The sequence below is a fragment of the Brachyistius frenatus genome, unplaced genomic scaffold, assembly GCF_029030835.1.
Source record: "Brachyistius frenatus isolate BFR_SWC_R1_liver_20210118 unplaced genomic scaffold, ASM2903083v1 Contig_262, whole genome shotgun sequence".
NCBI lineage: Eukaryota > Metazoa > Chordata > Actinopteri > Embiotocidae > Brachyistius > Brachyistius frenatus.
The window spans coordinates 410,956-429,676 of record NW_027210861.1 but is presented as its reverse complement, the minus strand read 5'-3'; the positions used below and the strand labels follow the sequence as shown (position 1 = coordinate 429,676).

General features: G+C 41.5%; 2 protein-coding genes across 5 annotated transcripts in view; both read left to right on the top strand.

Annotated features, from left to right (window-relative positions):
• The first annotated feature begins 5,235 nt into the window (after positions 1 to 5,235).
• Positions 5,236 to 18,721, top strand: part of gbf1 (golgi brefeldin A resistant guanine nucleotide exchange factor 1) — a 78,966-nt gene continuing 65,480 nt past the window's right edge. For all 4 annotated transcript variants that reach the window (XM_069721365.1, XM_069721364.1, XM_069721363.1 and 1 more), the window contains exons 1-3: positions 5,236 to 5,503; positions 14,533 to 14,637; positions 15,174 to 15,240. In XM_069721365.1, coding sequence (XP_069577466.1) covers positions 14,545 to 14,637; positions 15,174 to 15,240 — 160 coding nt within the window. In that variant the 5' untranslated portion in view covers positions 5,236 to 5,503; positions 14,533 to 14,544. The remainder of the gene's footprint in view (positions 5,504 to 14,532; positions 14,638 to 15,173; positions 15,241 to 18,721) is intronic.
• On the top strand, positions 9,412 to 11,230 carry LOC138634451 (NADH-ubiquinone oxidoreductase chain 6-like). The gene is made up of 3 exons (XM_069721381.1): positions 9,412 to 10,258; positions 11,100 to 11,129; positions 11,214 to 11,230. The coding sequence occupies exons 1-3, from the start codon at positions 9,412 to 9,414 to the stop codon at positions 11,228 to 11,230; spliced, it is 894 nt and encodes a 297-aa protein (XP_069577482.1).

The window sequence follows — 18,721 nt, the reverse complement described above, 5'->3', positions numbered from 1 at the left end:
CGCCTGACAACCGACCGACAGACTGACAACTGACCGCCTGACAACTGACCGACCGACTGACCGACCGACAGACTGACAACCGACCGCCTGACAACCGACCGACTGACCGCCTGACAACCGACCGACCGACAGACTGACTGACCAACCAACCGACCGACCGACCGACCGCCTGACAACCGACTGACTGACCGACCGACTGACCGACTGACTGACCGACCAACAGACTGACAACCGACCGACCGACCGACAGACTGACAACCGACCGACCAACCAACAGACTGACCGACTGACCGACCGACCATGTGCTCAGTTACTTTAAAAGCTGATCCAGTTGTGGACATGTATTTCATTAGTAGTATTTTTCTAGGGTCTCCTGTTTGTCTGTCCCACTCCTCACCTGATCCTTCAGAGAAAGAGGATGAAGGATGTGACCAGCTGGGTGTCATGGTGGCTTCCTGGTCAGCAACAAGAAGGTTGTTGGTTCAAACCTGCGTGGGTTTTTCTCCACGTGGTCCAACCTCCTCCTACAGTGCAAAGACATAAAGTGTGTTGGAAGTGATGGATTAGTGCCCACCCTCCCCCCTCCCCCCTCTCCCACACACACACACACACACACACACTCACTCACACACACAGCTAAAGCTGTTCTGTGATCCTCTACAGGATCAAGTGGGACTAGATGATGGATGGATAATTGGATGGTCACGGCCAGTAAAGACCTCCTGTGTCCATAAGTGGAGCATTTAGTCTCCACCCAGTCAAACACCTGTCAGTCCTCTACGAGCCTGGTTCAGTGTCGGGTTTCACCTCAGCCAGACGTGAAAAACCACGTGGTTCGAAAAAGGTTTCTTTAAAGTAATTCATGTCACTTTCTGACAAACTCCAACCCTGGTCTCGTTGGTAAAGTGTTGAGTTTGTTCTATCCAACCGGTCAACCTCAATACTAGCACTGTAGCACTAGAACCTCATCACATGACCTCATAAAAGAGTTCGTAGCTTCAGGTCTGTAAAATGGTTCTGATCCAGAAGTGTCTTCAGCTTCAATACCAGCGAGTGCCACTAGAGGTCGGCTCCAAAAAGCCTCCGGCTCCATAGACTCCCATTCAACTTCTCTCATCAAATCCAAAGTGAATAAAATGTGTCCATCAGTTATCTCGGTGTTGTTAGCTAAAGTCACTCCTTCTTCTTAGTTTTCTGGAGGTCCATCTGAAAATAATCCCTCATTCATTAGAAAAGAAGATTCAAGAAGACCTGTTTTTGGGGGCGTGTCTGTTTGATTGACAGGCCTGTGGTGCAGTCAGGTTACAGCTATCGGTGGGCGGGACGTAGTATTGTCAGGTTTCCGATCAGATCTGTCAGATCCACCGCTGGCTCCTCCCCCAGCTCATCCAAATATGGTCGCTTCCTGCTCCAAACCGCTCCGAACTAACAAAGATGGTGACGGACAGAATCTGAACTGGAGGATTCATAACGTTCACAAACCAACGATGACATCACTGATGGTTGATGACATCACTGATGGATGATGGTTGGTCTGAACATGGTGAAGAGGGTGGGACACATCGTCCATGACTGAGGAGTTTTACCAGCTCCAGGCCTTCTGAATAAATCTAAAAGTAAAGGCAAAGTACCCGTTGTTGTTGTTCTGGTGTTGCACTCTCCAACTTCACACAGCTCCTGGTACATGATTGGCTCTTTTGTCTCTGGGAACCCCAAATCGGTCCCTTTATCTGTCTCCCTCAAAAACACACCAACAGTCAGGCAGCCAATGTATTTACACTCATGAGAAGAAGCAGGATTTACATGCTGCAGCAACACGCAATCAAAGGTGCTGCTTTTTTTCTCTGACAGTGCTTTGACTTGGAAGATTGAAATGTACGGAGACGTAATTGTCCTGATTCAAAGAGACCTATTAATCAGACTTGTTTGACTTGTGTTAACACATTCTTAACACAGCTGTGAGCTGTTAGATATGATACGAGTGTACACAGTGAGGAACCAGAGGCCGGCAAAACCGACCACCACGGCAGGATTGCTATGAAAATGACCAAAAATCAAATGCAGGTGTATTTGTTTTTCTGTTACACCTGTGACCACATTGACACAATGCTTCTCAGCGATTGCAATGTTTAAAAAAACAACAACACAGCAACTAAATGAAAGACGTTTGCATATTTGACTGTGCAGCTAGTCGCTCAATACCCAGAGACAAGATGTGACCCTGAACACAACCGCCACACATACTCCTTCAAAATCATGTTGATTCCTGGAATATTACAGCGGTCGTTCTGGCTTTAGGGCCGTAAGTCCCATTTAGTTGTTTATCTAAATATGTATTTTTGTCAAATGAAAAAAATCAATACCAGAAATGTGATGAGATATTATCTTTGCTTTGCGGCTTATGTGGCTAATTTAAACTCTCATTAGTGAACTGGAGCTGTTGGTGTGTTCGAGGCTTCCAGAGGGACGTGCAGTACCGGGTCATTCATTCTGCTGCAGAACGAAGCAGCCGAACCCACCGAGTCATACAGAACTGCCACATGAAGAACAAGGAGTCCTGAAGCTTGTGGAGCCCTGATGTCGACATCATGGAGTCCGTCTGGGATCACACGAAGACACACAGTCAGCCTGAATCCACAGAACAAGTTCTCCAAGACACTCAGAAACTACCTGATGAGTAAAAACACTCAGCAGATGTGGACCTGATTCAGGTTTATCTCTCTGAAGTTCAATCAAACATCAAAAACTACCAACTACATTTTTTAGAAGCACCATCTCTTTACTTTTAATGACTAAAACTTCCACACAGAATGTGAAAATGTCCGTTTGTGGTTTGCGGGGAAGTTCTGGTCTGTCAGCAACATAAATCTCTGATTGCTGCATATTCCAGGTTTAAAACACTTTTTATACAACATGTTTATTATTATTATTATTATTATAAAATATTAGATAAAGTCAGGTTTCTCCATCTTTCCATAATGAGTGAAAATGAAACTGTTGTAAATGAAAGAATGTCTCATATTTTCTTCTCTGTAATTAATGATGAATAGACTGATATCATTTATTTTTAGTTGGGATGATTTAGTTAGAAATCCACAGAAATGCAGTTGTTTGCTGTGCAGCTGAACAGAGACGGGACGGAGACCCGGGGGTGTGAAGGAGGACATGCAACACAAAGTCTGGGTTATTAAAGACAATTTCATAGAAAGTTATTATTTCTTTGATGAGTAACGTTGGTTCTTTAGGCAGCGATATTTACTGTAAATCAGTCTGTGTGTTTGTTTTACAGACGTACTGTTTTTTTTTTTAGTAGGTAGAATATTACAAATGTATATGTACACGACAAACATATAAAGCAAAGTGCTGTTATTGCCTTCGAGACACACGTGTATCTGCTACTATGGAAAAAAAAAATCACTTGCCTATATTTGCAGATGAAGTATTGCAATTACAAATCCCACAGGTGATCAAACAGTTTGCAGAGAGCAAACAGAGGTCTGGCTCAGGTACATTGTACCTGCTTTAAACACAGAACCGTACTGTGTATTGAGCAAATGGGTTTGACTCCACAGAGACAGATAAGATATCGTTGGACTGCAGCCTGGACCACCGACCCAATACAAAGCAAACATAGACATGAATGCTTCTGGCCATCGGACCGTCGGCTTTACATTTTTACAACCTTTCGACGTTCGACTTTCTGCTTACAAGTTCATGGTTTCATCCTTTTTTTTATGACTCTTCTTCTGAGCAGACTGGAACCTGGACAACAGGAGGTGAGGAGTTCGGGGACTTTTGCTGCGTTCAGATGTTGTCGTATTCACAAGAAGAGTGCGTATGAGCGGCGCCCCCTGGTGGTGTTCACCACGTCACAACTCAGTTTTCTATCAGCCTCGAGTTCACCAGTTGTGACGTGTTTGTTTACAGAAAGGTCAGAGGTCATGGAAGTTCATGTTTGGTTGGATGTTCAGCTGATATATTGTAGTTTTATTCACGTAGAGTTTTGTCGTCATAACTTAGATAACAGCCTACGTCTGAAGAACATGTTGACCTTCCCGACGGCCTCATCTTTTCCCTCTGTGTCTGTTAGCTTGATAAACTGTTAGCCTCTGTGGCTTCTAGACGCCGTTCACGTTGGTGTTGCCTAGCAACGGTGCTTTTTAACGACTTAACCAGTTAAACACCAAGCCTACGGTGCACACGGCATCCCATGCTGTAACCGTGCATCCCCACTTTTAGGTCATGACCCACCAGTTGAGAAACACCAGTTTCTTTTTTTTGCCTTAAAACCCCAGCAGAGTGTTGGACTGTCTGGAGGAGGTTTTGGTTCTGACCCGTCTCCCTATCCTTGAAAACTTATTCCTATTCATGATTATTGAGGCCATCGTGCTCTTCGGAGAACTCAAAGCTTTCAAAAAGGATATGAACTCTCTCCCAGATGTGAGGCTCACCTCAACCCTTTGGAGGTCTACAGTGAGTTCACTTCAATTTAGTTATAATTCAATTATACTGATTTTAACTGAACATTAAAGGTCCCTACAACAGAGTTCCTTGGAGTTCATGTGTTGGTGTTTGTTTTTTGACATGCAGTGTAAATTATGAAGTTCCAGACACATCTCAAGGATAGTTACAGCAAATAAGACGCAGCTGAACACATCACAGCAGCGTGTTGCAGCACGGCCAGAATGTTTACAGGAAATTAGAGATTTCAGCTTAAAAAAATAAAACTTAAAAATGTGCAAATGTTTCAGAATATTTTCATATTTGTTGGCATTATAGTTTCAAGAAAGATAACAGAGAAAGGGAAAAAGATTTAAAATAAAATGACAGAAAAATACATCATAATGCTGCACAGATAAAATGCAGATCAGAATCATAAGGCTTTAGGCTTTTTTTGTTTTAATATATACAAATAAAGACAGACTGACGTCACAGTGGGACTACATTGAGGAGGCTTCCTCCATGGAAATCAGACTTGCTTTCGTCATCAACGCAGCGCAACCTACCTTGTTTCCCTACTACTACTTTGGTCCCGCCCTGATCTCTCTGTAACACAAGTAATGTTCTTGTTTTAGTCATTTTATATCATTATAAAAACATTACAATCCCTAATATTACTTAAAGTGTGATTATTTGATTCACACGTGTATCTTAAAGCCGTATATGACACAGAGAGATACGTCTCGAAGCGTGTCAATCACAGCTGTACCGATCACGGTAGGTTGAGAGCGCAGAGCCTTTCCACGTCACTGTTTAGCGGAGCGGCTACTGAGTGCTACTGGAAGAGCTCACGGTCCTCCGCGATGGAGCATTTCACCGGGGCCTCCGTGGACCAGTAGTGTTGGGACACATGCCGCTGTCCTCCAGAGGGATGTCCCACTTCGTTACTTCGTCTCTTCGTGTCGTGAAACTGAACTTCGGTCTTCTTCGGTCACCGTTGGCCGACTAGCCTGCTAGCTGCATTAGCTCCAGCAGATCCTCACGAAGCAGCAGCCACGAACAGGTAAGATGTTCCTCAGCAGACCAGCGGGGTGCACACTGAGAGGACACACTGAGAGGACACACTGAGAGGACACACTGAGAGGACAAACACCTCCAGCCGGGGGACGCGCTAGCATGTGTAGCCAGCTAGCTCCGCTGTCAGCTGATCGCTCCTGTTCATACAAACACGACAGCATGTTCATAGATATTAATAACAACAACAACAATAATAATAATAATAATAAAGGCGTATTGTCGTCATGTTTTCCTTCAATCCCGACTGACTGTCAACCAGTTGTCTCTTAATGGACACGAGCTAATCTAATTAGCCGGTTAGCACCGTGCTACATCTCAGCATGTCTGTTAGCACGGAGATGTTGTGTTGATTTAATAATAATAACAACAACAACAATAATAATAATGATAACAATAATAATAATAATAATGATAATAACAACAACAATAATGATAACAACAATAATAATGATAATAACAACAACAATAATGATAACAACAACAACAATAATAATAATGATAACAACAACAATAATAATAATGATAATAACAATAATAATAATGATAACAACAACAATAATAATAATGACAACAATAATAACAACAACAATAATGATAACAACAACAATAATGATAACAACAACAACAATAATAATAATGATAATAATAATAACAACAACAACAACAATAATAATGATAACAATAATAACAACAACAATAATGATAACAACAACAATAATAATAATAATGATAACAACAACAATAATAATAATGATAATAACAATAATAATAATGATAACAACAACAATAATAATGATAATAACAACAATAATAATGATAATAACAACAACAATAATAAAAATAATAACAACAATAATAATAATGATAATAACAATAATGATAACAACAACAATAATAATAATGATAACAACAATAATGATAACAACAACAATAATAATGATAACAACAATAATGATAACAACAACAATAATAACAATGATAACAACAACAACAATAATAATAATAACGATAACAATGATAACAACAACAATAATAATGATAACAACAACAATAATAATAATAATAACAATAATAATGATAATAACAATATTAATGATAATAACAATAATAATAAAAATGATAATAATAATAACAATGATAATAACAATAATAATGATAATAACAATAATAATGATAATAACAATAATAATTATGATAATAATAATGATAATTATAATAACAATAATAATGATAATAACAATAATAATGATAATAACAACAACAATAATAATGATAATAACAATAACAACAACAATAATAATGATAATAACAGCAACAACAATAATAATGATAATAACAACAACAATAATAATGATAATAACAATGATAATAATAATAACAACAACAATAATGATAATAACAACAACAACAATAATGATAATAATAACAACAACAACAATAACAACAACAATAATAATGATAACAACTATAATAATAACAACAACAATAATGATAACAACAACAACAATAATAACAACAATAATAATAACAATAATAATGATAATAATAATAACAATAATAATAATAACAATACTAATGATGATAATAACAATAATAATGATAAACTTTATTTGTAGAGCACCTTTCATACAAGAAATGCAGATTAAAGTGCTTCACAGTAAGAAAATCACCTGCAGTGTTTCACATAGAAACAGATATTTATATATATATATATTTATATATGTAAACATATATATATATATATAAATATATATATACAGTGGGTACGGAAAGTATTCAGACCCCTTTAAATTTTTCACTCTTTGTTTCATTGCAGCCATTTGCTAAAATCAAAAAAGTTCATTTTATTTCTCATTAATGTACACTCAGCACCCCATCTTGACAGAAAAAAACAGAAATGTAGAAATTTGTGCAAATTTATTAAAAAAGAAAAACTGAAATATCACATGATCATAAGTATTCAGACCCTTTGCTCAGTATTGAGTAGAAGCACCCTTTTGAGCTCGTACAGCCATGAGTCTTCTTGGGAATGATGCAACAAGCTTTTCACACCTGGATTTGGGGATCTTCTGCCATTCTTCCTTGCAGATCCTCTCCAGTTCCGTCAGGTTGGATGGTGAACGTTGGTGGACAGCCATTTTCAGGTCTCTCCAGAGATGCTCAATTGGGTTTAGGTCAGGGCTCTGGCTGGGCCAGTCAAGAATGGTCACAGAGTTGTTCCGAAGCCACTCCTTTGTTATTTTAGCTGTGTGCTTAGGGTCATTGTCTTGTTGGAAGGTGAACCTTCGGCCCAGTCTGAGGTCCAGAGCACTCTGGAAGAGGTTTTCTTCCAGGATATCTCTGTACTTGGCCGCATTCATCTTTCCTTCAATTGCAACCAGTCGTCCTGTCCCTGCAGCTGAAAAACACCCCCATAGCATGATGCTGCCACCACCATGTTTCACTGTTGGGATTGTATTGGGCAGGTGATGAGCAGTGCCTGGTTTTCTCCACACATACCGCTTAGAATTAACGCCAAAAAGTTCAGTCTTGGTCTCATCAGACCAGAGAATCTTATTTCTCATAGTCTGGGAGTCCTTCATGTGTTTTTTGGCAAACTCTATGCGGGCTTTCATATGTCTTGCACTGAGGAGAGGCTTCCGTCGGGCCACTCGGCCATAAAGCCCCGACTGGTGGAGGGCTGCAGTGATAGTTGACTTTGTGGAACTTTCTCCCATCTCCCTACTGCATCTCTGGAGCTCAGCCACAGTGATCTTTGGGTTCTTCTTTACCTCTCTCACCAAGGCTCTTCTCCCACGATTGCTCAGTTTGGCTGGACGGCCAGGTCTATGAAGAGTTCTGGTCGTCCCAAACTCCTTCCATTTAAGGATTATGGAGGCCACTGTGCTCTTAGGAACCTTGAGTGCTACAGAAATGATTTTGTAACCTTGGCCAGATCTGTGTCGTGCCACAACTCTGTCTCTGAGCTCCTTGGACAGTTCCTTCAACCTCATGATTCTCATTTGCTCTGACATGCACTGTGAGCTGTAAGGTCTTATATAGACAGGTGTGTGCCTTTCCTAATCAAGTCCAATCAGTTTAATTAAACACAGCTGGACTCCAATGAAGGAGTAGAACCATCTCAAGGAGGATCAGAAGAAATGGACAGCATGTGAGTTAAATATGAGTGTCACAGCAAAGGGTCTGAATACTTATGACCATGTGATAGTTCAGTTTTTCTTTTTTAATAAATTTGCACAAATTTCTACATTTCTGTTTTTTTCTGTCAAGATGGGGTGCTGAGTGTACATTAATGAGAAATAAAGTGAACTTTTTTGATTTTAGCAAATGGCTGCAATGAAACAAAGAGTGAAAATTTTAAAGGGGTCTGAATACTTTCCGTACCCACTGTATATAAACAGATATAAAGGAACATTTAAAATATAGAAAAGACATTGAAGATACATGAGAACAGATCAAATGCATCAAATTAAACACAAATAGAGTTAAAATATAAAATAAACACTATGCATTTTAAAGGCGCGGTAGTTCAGGAGCAGCTAGTTAAAGGCTGAAGTAAACAGATGTGTTTTTATCTTTCTTTTGAAAGTGTTAATTGAGCTGATATCTAACAGATAGTTTGTTCTGAATCTCCAGTTTTCTTCTGTCCGTTGCTAAGAAACCTCCAATAAACCATCAGCAGATGATCTCCGTGTTCCTGAAGGCTCATAGTTCACCAGAGATGATGTAACGTTGCATTGCAGAACAATTCATATTCAACACGTGACGATTTGTTTTGAAATGTGATTGGTGGTTTCTTTATTTGTGATATTGAGACATTCAGCTGCTTCTTATCAGCTGTCAATCACCTCTGAGAGGAGAGCAGGAGGTCAGATTTACAATATGCAGTGATTCATGACCTTCATGAGCATCATGACCTTCATGAGCATCATGAACTTCATGAGCATCATGACCTTCATGAGCAGCATCATGACCTTCATGAGCAGCATCATGAACGTCATGAGCAGCATCATGACCTTCATGAGCATCATGACCTTCATGAGCAGCATCATGACCTTCATGAGCATCATGAACGTCATGAGCAGCATCATGACCTTCATGAGCAGCATCATGAACTTCATGAGCATCATGAACTTCATGAGCAGCATCATGACCTTCATGAGCAGCATCATGACCTTCATGAGCAGCATCATGAACATCATGAGCAGCATCATGACCTTCATGAGCAGCATCATGAACGTCATGAGCAGCATCATGACCTTCATGAGCATCATGACCTTCATGAGCAGCATCATGACCTTCATGAGCAGCATCATGAACTTCATGAGCAGCATCATGACCTTCATGAGCATCATGATCTTCATGAGCAGCATCATGAACTTCATGAGCAGCATCATGACCTTCATGAGCATCATGACCTTCATGAGCAGCATCATGAACTTCATGAGCAGCATCATGACCTTCATGAGCAGCATCATGACCTTCATGAGCATCATGATCTTCATGAGCAGCATCATGAACTTCATGAGCAGCATCATGACCTTCATGAGCATCATGACCTTCATGAGCAGCATCATGACCTTCATGAGCAGCATCATGAACTTCATGAGCAGCATCATGACCTTCATGAGCAGCATCATGACCTTCATGAGCAGCATCATGACCTTCATGAGCAGCATCATGAACTTCATGAGCAGCATCATGACCTTCATGAGCATCATGACCTTCATGAGCATCATGTGTAAAAAACAAGAAACTCACCTTACAGGATATTGTTTAAAAACTATCTGTTATTGTGAAGATAGTGAAGAGATGGAAACAAGGGATTTGGGGCGAGATGATGAATGAACCTCACATGTCTCACTGTCTCTCTCTCTCTCTCTCACTGTCTCTTTCTCTGTCTCTCTCTCTCTCTCTCTCTCTCTCTCTCTCTCTCTCTCTCTCTCTCTCTCTCTGTCTCACCGTCTCTCTCTGTCTCTCTCTCTCTCTGTCCCTCTGTCTCAGAGCTTTAGTCTCTGAGGTAACTGTCCACTGCTCCTTAAGATGAGAATGGAAGAAATACATGATGAACTTCCTGGTAGCCATGACGTTACATGACATCATATAGTGATGTCCCCGTCGGTGGTGGAGATGGTTCCTGGTTCTATGTGAGAGTCGGTCTCACAGCGTGTGTTGTTCTTTCTGCAGAGTTATTTAGCTGTCACATTATCTCATGTTATATTCACTGGCTGTACGCCGGGCAGCTGTATTATGTTTAATAATATAATATCAGACGGCAGCTCAACGTCTCTGGCTCAGCCTGGACTTGAGTATTACCAGCGGTAAGCCCGCCGCCGTGTCCCCACGCTCTCCTCCACCTGCCGTACCTTCATCTGTGGAGGATTTCCAATCGGCTGCTTAGCCTGAATTTAAAATAATGTGGCCTCTCCACTCGCACATCTTCCTGGGAAGTGAGAGTATTATCTAGCATGACTTCCATGACACGAGGAACGAGGTTAATCCAACCATTTTGCGCCGTCGTGCCAGTCAAATATGAACAGCATGTGGTTGTGATTGTGTTTGGTTATCCATATTGGTTTCAGGCGTCGTGGAGGCCGACATGGAGATGTGCCGTTGGCTTTGTAGATCCGACGTGTCTTTCAGGGTGACAGTTCGTACACTTTCCACTGAATTGATTCATGCGTGCTGTCCCATAGGGATGTTTGCACCATAATGCATTTGGATTACTTTTATTGGGTAACACGGGTTCTCTGCAAGATTATTATTGTTTATTATAAATATTGGTACAATTAAAAGTATTTACTCACCTGCTTCTTTTGATACAGTTAACAATATTTACTTCAGGATGCTGATGACCTGCAAATATGAGCTCCTGTTTGTCCCTTTGGATCAGGTTGTCTGCTGTGTTGGTTTCCCCTTAAATTAAAAGCAGGTATGAGACATCGGTAGCTTTTAAATCAGAGGTTGACTGACTGATTATTGGGTTTGACCATCAACCGGTGCCGCTAGGACAGTATGGCATTTTAGGATTTTATGAGACTGGACGTGGAGGATGTTCAGTTAATTTCTCCCCACATTAGTGATCTCTTGAATATGAGCGGGTCGTTTGGCTCTAAAACATTAATAAATCTAGATATAGATCTGTCTCTTCTGTTTATAGCTGCAACAGAACGATGCTCCGCCGAATTTTTATTTCTCTCCAAGTTCTTCGTGCTTGAGGACCCAATCATGTGTAAAACACTCTTTAATCCAGCGGATGTCACGAGGGAGCTCCGTAACTTCAAGAATAGCACGACAGCCCTGGTTAGACAGGGTTTGGTAATCTCATTGGCAGAAGCAGACAAAAGTTCCTGTTTTGGAAATATAAAAAAAAAAAAGACGAAACAACTGTCACATTTTCTGCCCACAGTCGTGGTTTATTAGGTTAGGTTAGGTTAGGTAGTTACTTTATTAATCCCCGAGGGGAAATTATTAATGTTCAGATACACACTAAACAGCTCATCAGGGACTAAAAGAAATAAATCCTCTCCCAAACTCTCTGGACTGATGCTGGTTAAACGGGTCAGGAATCACAACGGTGTTTTTTTTTATCGTTTCATGTCATATGATGTAGTTATTCTCCTGGACTGGAGGCACTCTGCAGTTATTCAAAATCATTCCTGCTATATTCCAGCATCTTTTTGATGCCGTTGAAAGTATTTGTGTAGGTGAACTATAAATGTTGAATACGTTGTTCAAACACGGTTATATTCTCTAGGTGTGCCATATTATATTGTTTACAATGATGGTGTGATTAGTTTTAACAGGGACAAAACAAATTAATATCTTGATAACGGCACTAGTCCAATTAGGGAACTCTTATTTTGAAGGCAGCACAGTGTAAAAATAAGTGAGTGTGTTCAATAAGCTGCAGCAGCAGCCCCGCCCACAGCTGGAGGACAAACACATCTGGTTTCTCCTGTTTCTCCTATCGGCCTCCGTCCATTTTGGTTTTGTACCTCAAAACAAGTTGAGAAGAATTCAACAAGTATTTTAGTTTCTGCATCTCAATTAAAAGGAGAAAGTGAAAATATGAGTTGTTCACTCATTTCTGCCACTTTGAATTTAATCCCATAAACTATGAAAACGTGTCTCTGCCTAAATTGAGTGCTTTTATCTGCCTGGTGGGCCTCCAGAAGAGAGTTAGAGTTTTCTGAACTAAATAGACTGTTTTAGCTCTTCTATTAATTAATTTATATATATATCCGGAAAGTATTCACAGCGCTTCACTTTTTACACATTTTGTTATATTACAGATTTATTCCAAAATGGATTAAATTAATTTTCCCTCAAAATTCTACACACAATACCCCATAATGACAACGTGAAATAAAAATGTTTTGAAATTGTTGCAAATCTATTAAAAATCAAAAACGAAAAAAAATAAATAAATAAAAAAAATAAAAATCACATGTACATCAGTATTCACAGCCTTTGCCATTACACTCAACATTGAGCTCAGGTGCTTCCTGTTTCCACTGATCATCCTTGAGATGTTTCTACAACTTGATTGGAGTCCACCTGGTAAATTCAGTTGATTGGACATGATTTGGAAAGACACACACCGTCTATATAAGGTCCCACAGTTGACATGTCAGAGCACAAACCAAGACATGAAGTCCAAAGAATCGTCTGTAGACCTCAGACAGGATTGTATGGAGGCTCAGATCTGGGGAAGGGTACAGAAACATTTCTGCAGCATTGAAGGTCCCAATGAGCACAGTGGCCTCCATCATCTGCAAATGGAAGAAGTTTGAACCACCAGGACTCTTCCTAGAGTCGGCCGCCCGGCCAAACTGAGCGATCGGGGGAGAAGGGCCTTAGTCAGGGAGGTGACCAAGAACCCGATGGTCACTCTGACAGAGCTCCAACGTTGCTCTGTGAAGAGAGGAGAACCTTCCAGAAGGACAACCATCTCTGCAGCACTCCACCAAGCAGGCCTGTATGGTAGAGTGGACGGACAGAAGACACTCCTCAGTAAAAGGCTCATGACAGCCCACCTGGAGTTTACCAAAAGGCACCTGAAGGACTGTCAGACCAGGAGAAACTAAATTCTCTGGTCTGATGAAACAAAGATTGAACTCTTTGGCCTGAATGCCAAGCGTCATGTCTGGAGGAAACCAGGCAGCGCTCATCACCTGGCCAATACCATCTCTACGGTGAAGCATGGTGGTGGCAGCATCATGCTGTGGGGATGTTTTTCAGCAGCAGGAACTGGGAGACTAGGATGGAGGGAAAGATGAATGCAGCGATGTACAGAGACATCCTTGATGAAAACCTTCTCCAGAGCGCTCTGGACCTCAGACTGGGGCGAAGGTTCATCTTCCAACAGGACAACGACCCGAAGCACACAGCCAAGGTAACAAAGGAATGTCTTCGGGACAACTCTGTGAATGTCTTTGAGAGGCCCAGTCAGAGCCCAGACTTGAACCCGATTGATCATCTCTGGAGAGATCTGAAGATGTCTGAGCACTGACGCTCCCCATCCAACCTGATGGAGCTTCAGAGGTCCTGTAAAGAAGAACAGGAGAAACTGCCCAAGAATAGGAGACAAGCTTGTAGCATCATACTCAAAAAGACTTGAGGTTGTAATTTCTGCCAAAGGTGCTTCAACAAAGTATTGAGCAAAGGCTGTGAATACTTATGTACGTGTTATATTTTTGTTCTTTATTTTTAATAGATTCGCAAAAATTTTAAACAAACTATTTTCACTTTGTCATTATGGGATATTGTGTGTAGAATTTTGAGGAAAAAAATGAATTTAATCCATTTTGGAATAAAGCTGTAACAACAAAATGTGGAATAAGTCAAGCGCTGTGAATACTTTCCGGATACATTATATATATATATATATATATATATATATATATAATTAGTATTTTTGTCCATATTGCTCAGCCCTAACTTGAAGGGAACTCGTCCTGCCCTGACTTCTGGACATCATTGACCGTCTCCTGTTCTTTTTTTCCCCACCAGGAAAGCAGCAGGATGGACAAGAACATCCACATCATCCAGGGTGAAATCAGCACGGTGGTCGGAGCGATAAAGAGGAACTCCAGATGGAATACTCACACTCCCCTCGTAAGTACAGCACAAGTGCTCACTGATGGGGAGGCTGACTGCTGCAATAGGAAACCAGGGGGAAGGTTGAGCTGAGCTGTTTCCTGTGATCACGGTCTCAGGGCTGGACGGAGGCAGTTGAAGTAGTCAACTTGTTCATTTACGTGTGCACCTCAGCAGACCAGCAGCAGAGCCTCCAACGTTAGCATCCCTAGTTCAGGTTGGGTGCATTAAACAGCTGCAGAGACTTTGTCCTGAATTTGACACGTTTGGGGTGGAATTGTTTGATTAATTAACTGATCTTGTTGTCTTTTATGGGGTCAGAGTTAGCCGAGATAAAACACTAGTTGAGGTTAGATTCACTAACAATATCAAAATGACTATTGGCTTGAGTGGAACTATTAAAATATACTGTAATAAGTTGTGTCAATCATGAGTCAGCAGGTTGGGCACTTCGTCAGAGGCAGAAGATAATAATAATAATAATAATCATAATAATAATCATAATAATAATCAATGGTTTGTACGTGTTGATGCTGATGCATGTCTCTGCCCAGGATGAGGAGCAGGACCCGCTACTGCACAGCTTCAGTCACCTCAAGGACATTCTCAACAGCATACCAGGTGAGTGTGTGTGAGGTGATGAGATCCGATCAGTCTGAACCCGACCGGTCTGAACACGACCGGTCTGAACCCAACCGGTCTGAACCCGGTCTGAACACCGCAGATCAAACTGTTTGACTGACAGCTTCCAACACCAGCCTGAATGAACTGACCCAAACAGACAGATGTTAAAAACAGTCACATGCTGGCTCCCCCTGAGTTTTTTGAACTGGCCGGTTGCTGTCGGATACACACAACCTCCAGGTAAATATTGGTGGTGACATGCAACAGTCAAAACTAGTTATTTCAACCAAAACTGGAATGAAATATTCTGCTGGCTTTAATTGGAACTGCACAAAATAGAACAGATGTGAAAGCAGCTGTAATCTGTAATAATACGTATTAAATTAGTAACTTTGAAGTGAAGTGTGATTCTGTCACGGTATTTTTTTGGTCTTTCTATTTTCCTTGTTTTACCTGGATGAACCTCTGGGAGTTCTCAGAGTATATGAAAGATATGTGATCAGGGGTGTTCACGACATTTCCACTGACAAATATATTTGGCCTTTCAAACTTTTTAATATTACCTTGCAGCACCTCACGCTGGTTTTCTTCAGTGGATCACTTTAAGACATCCCACAGTGTCCCGTTGCTGTATGTTACTTTTATTAAAATGTCCTCATTACAAGAAGAAAAATGTAACCTGGTGTTCAACATTTATCTTAGATACAGAAAAGTATATTGCTCTGCTCCAATGCCTTTATTTTCCCTGCTGTTACTGGAACACCATTTAGATGAAGGTCTGTACTTTGCAGACCTTCACATTAACATTTCACATTAACAAAGACTCATGAAGAAACTCTTTCTTTTGTATAATTCATCTCTGACCGCCACCACGAATGAAACCCTGTCTTCCTGTGGTTGTTGGGGGGACAGCTCTGGGTTGGACTGCTAGCCTGATCAGTTAGCTCATGTTAGCATCCTTGCTGCTTTTGGCAGATACAGGTTTTGAAAATTCAGATATTTTGATCTGATTTTCGTCACTTTGGGGTCGAGGTTTGTCCATTGAAAGCTTAACTTTGGGGCTTTTATTGCACTTTTTTTTTTTATTGTTGTGGAGTAACAGTGTGCCGACCCGTCTCCGTCCTCCGCTCTGCTGCAGCTGTGTGAGTGAGACGCCGGCCGGATGCTCATTAAACTCAGAGACCTTCAGTCACATGACAAATAATAGTTACTGGATGTAACTCCAGTTCTACGAGGCAACCTCCCAACACACTGACGGGGAACCACTGGGTAGCAGTCCGGGTGTGTGCACAGAGACATCTTTGATGATTTATAATTTAGGTAGAACATAAGAGCTGGTGTGTGTCGATAGTTGGGCTGACCAATGTTAAAGATGCCACTTTTCATTAGAGTTATAAGAGACATGATGTAAGTCATGACCTTCGGCTGGTTCCAGTTCTGGCAGTTGTTGAGCAGAGCTGCTGCTACGAACATGATTCATGGTTTAATACTTCACATTGGAAAGTTTCAGAAATCCACACGGTTCAGGGAACAGGACGAGTTTCATCCTTTTCATCACAACTCAAACAATTTGTGAATAAATCGACTGACAGGAAAACAACCTGCAAATGTTTTGATTATTATTATTATTATTATCATCATTATTATAACGAGTCCAACATCTGCAGGTCGCAGCTGCTCATCTGGAAACATTTGCTGCTTTCGCTTGATAGGAAATTTTAAATTCACGTGACTTTGGTCTGCGTCTTGGTCCAAACAAGAAATTGGATCCCTCTGGGTGTCATGAAATCCTGTTGGACTTCTTTCATGCCTGACATTTTTAAATCTTTAAGTGTTACCTCATTGGTCAGTTCTCATACACTGTATGTAACACATCATGTGAATGACTGAAGATTCATCCTCCTCAACCTTTACGGCTCCTTCCAATAAATTGTGTCTCATTTTTGTGGCAAAATGTATCAACACAAAATTCAGGATTTCTGTTTGATCATCATAGTTCATAGTTTTCATATTATACATGCAGAGCTGCATTCACAGTTCACATTGCTCACTGAGCTCTCCTCCTGTCATTCCTGGTAGCAGCCACGCCGCCGCTACCTCACTCTTACTGCTCTTACTGCAGCCAGCCTGCACGCTGCAGCTGCATCACTCTTACTGCAGCCAGCCTGCACGCTGCAGCTGCATCACTCTTACTGCAGCCAGCCTGCACGCTGCAGCTGCATCACTCTTACTGCAGCCAGCCTGCATGCTGCAGCTGCATCCCTTGTAGTGATTAAAACCTGTCTCACCCTCCCCAGTCAGCATGCTGCCAGTTAAAAACATCACGGTGTGCATCTCCTGCGCTGCTCTCCCCAGGACACACTTCATACTGACTGAAGACATTAAAATGATGTGATTCACTTCTCTTAGATAACGCTGAGTTTGGGGAGGTCAGAAAATGTATTTAGAGTATTGGTTCAACTGCCTGCAGACTTTGTCAGGTGTCTGAGAGCTCCTCGGGTCACGACGCTGGTCTCGCTGTGATGACTCTCAGCCATCTGCATCGACCCAGCCCGAATAAAAATCATTGTTAGTGCATAGGCAATAATTACAGTAATAAACTGGAACCACACTGAGGATCATCTCCTCTTCTGAGGCCTCGGACAGCGCTGCCAGCTGAAGGTCCATCACGGTGGAGGAGAGGTTCTGGTTCAGGAGTAGTCTGACGTTCAGTATAAGATTCAGCTTTACTGTTCCAACATTTGGAGACCAGACTTGTAAAACTTGCTCTCATAATTGTGACTTATTTCACCATTGGCTAGGATAGAAAATGGACTTTCTCTAGCTTAATCACAATATTACTGAGGATGGTGGACGATCGTGTGCGGGTCCAAATGTCTGTAAAGGCAGCAGTGCCCTCTGAAAGCCCCTCCCCCTCTTCTGAGAGAACCAAGCTGGCTCTGAGGTCAATCCTGCATGTTGTCATGCCTTTGCAATGAGAGTCCTGGCAGCTCCCACAGCCCTCCGACTCCAGTTGTAGACGTTGTGAGCGCTGGGAGAGACGCAACACATGGAGCTGTGCAGAACTAAGCCCCCACCGTGCTGCCTCCCTCCAGGGAATCCCTCTGCCACTGAGATGGACAGGCACTGCTGGCTGAGGAGTAATCCAGCGCTCTGCTTCACCCTCCCCTTTCCTCTCCCTCTCCCCACAACCCCATCACTTCAGCCATCAAATCACCCGAAGTCTGCGCTCCTCTAACCCCACTGACTCCATCACCATTACTGTATTTGACCACAATGGAAGTCTAAAAAGAAATATAATTTTTTTCAGTTTTCTTTTCTTTTCTTTTCTTTTTGTAAGGCATTTGCATGAAGTAATGAGTTCATGTCAAGGATGTTGGAAGGCCTTGTTCGATCCTTAAGCCCAAATCTCTGGTGCCCCCAGCCCCTCCAACATTACGTCCGTGCCCTGATGAGAGCCCAAACGCAGATCAAATAA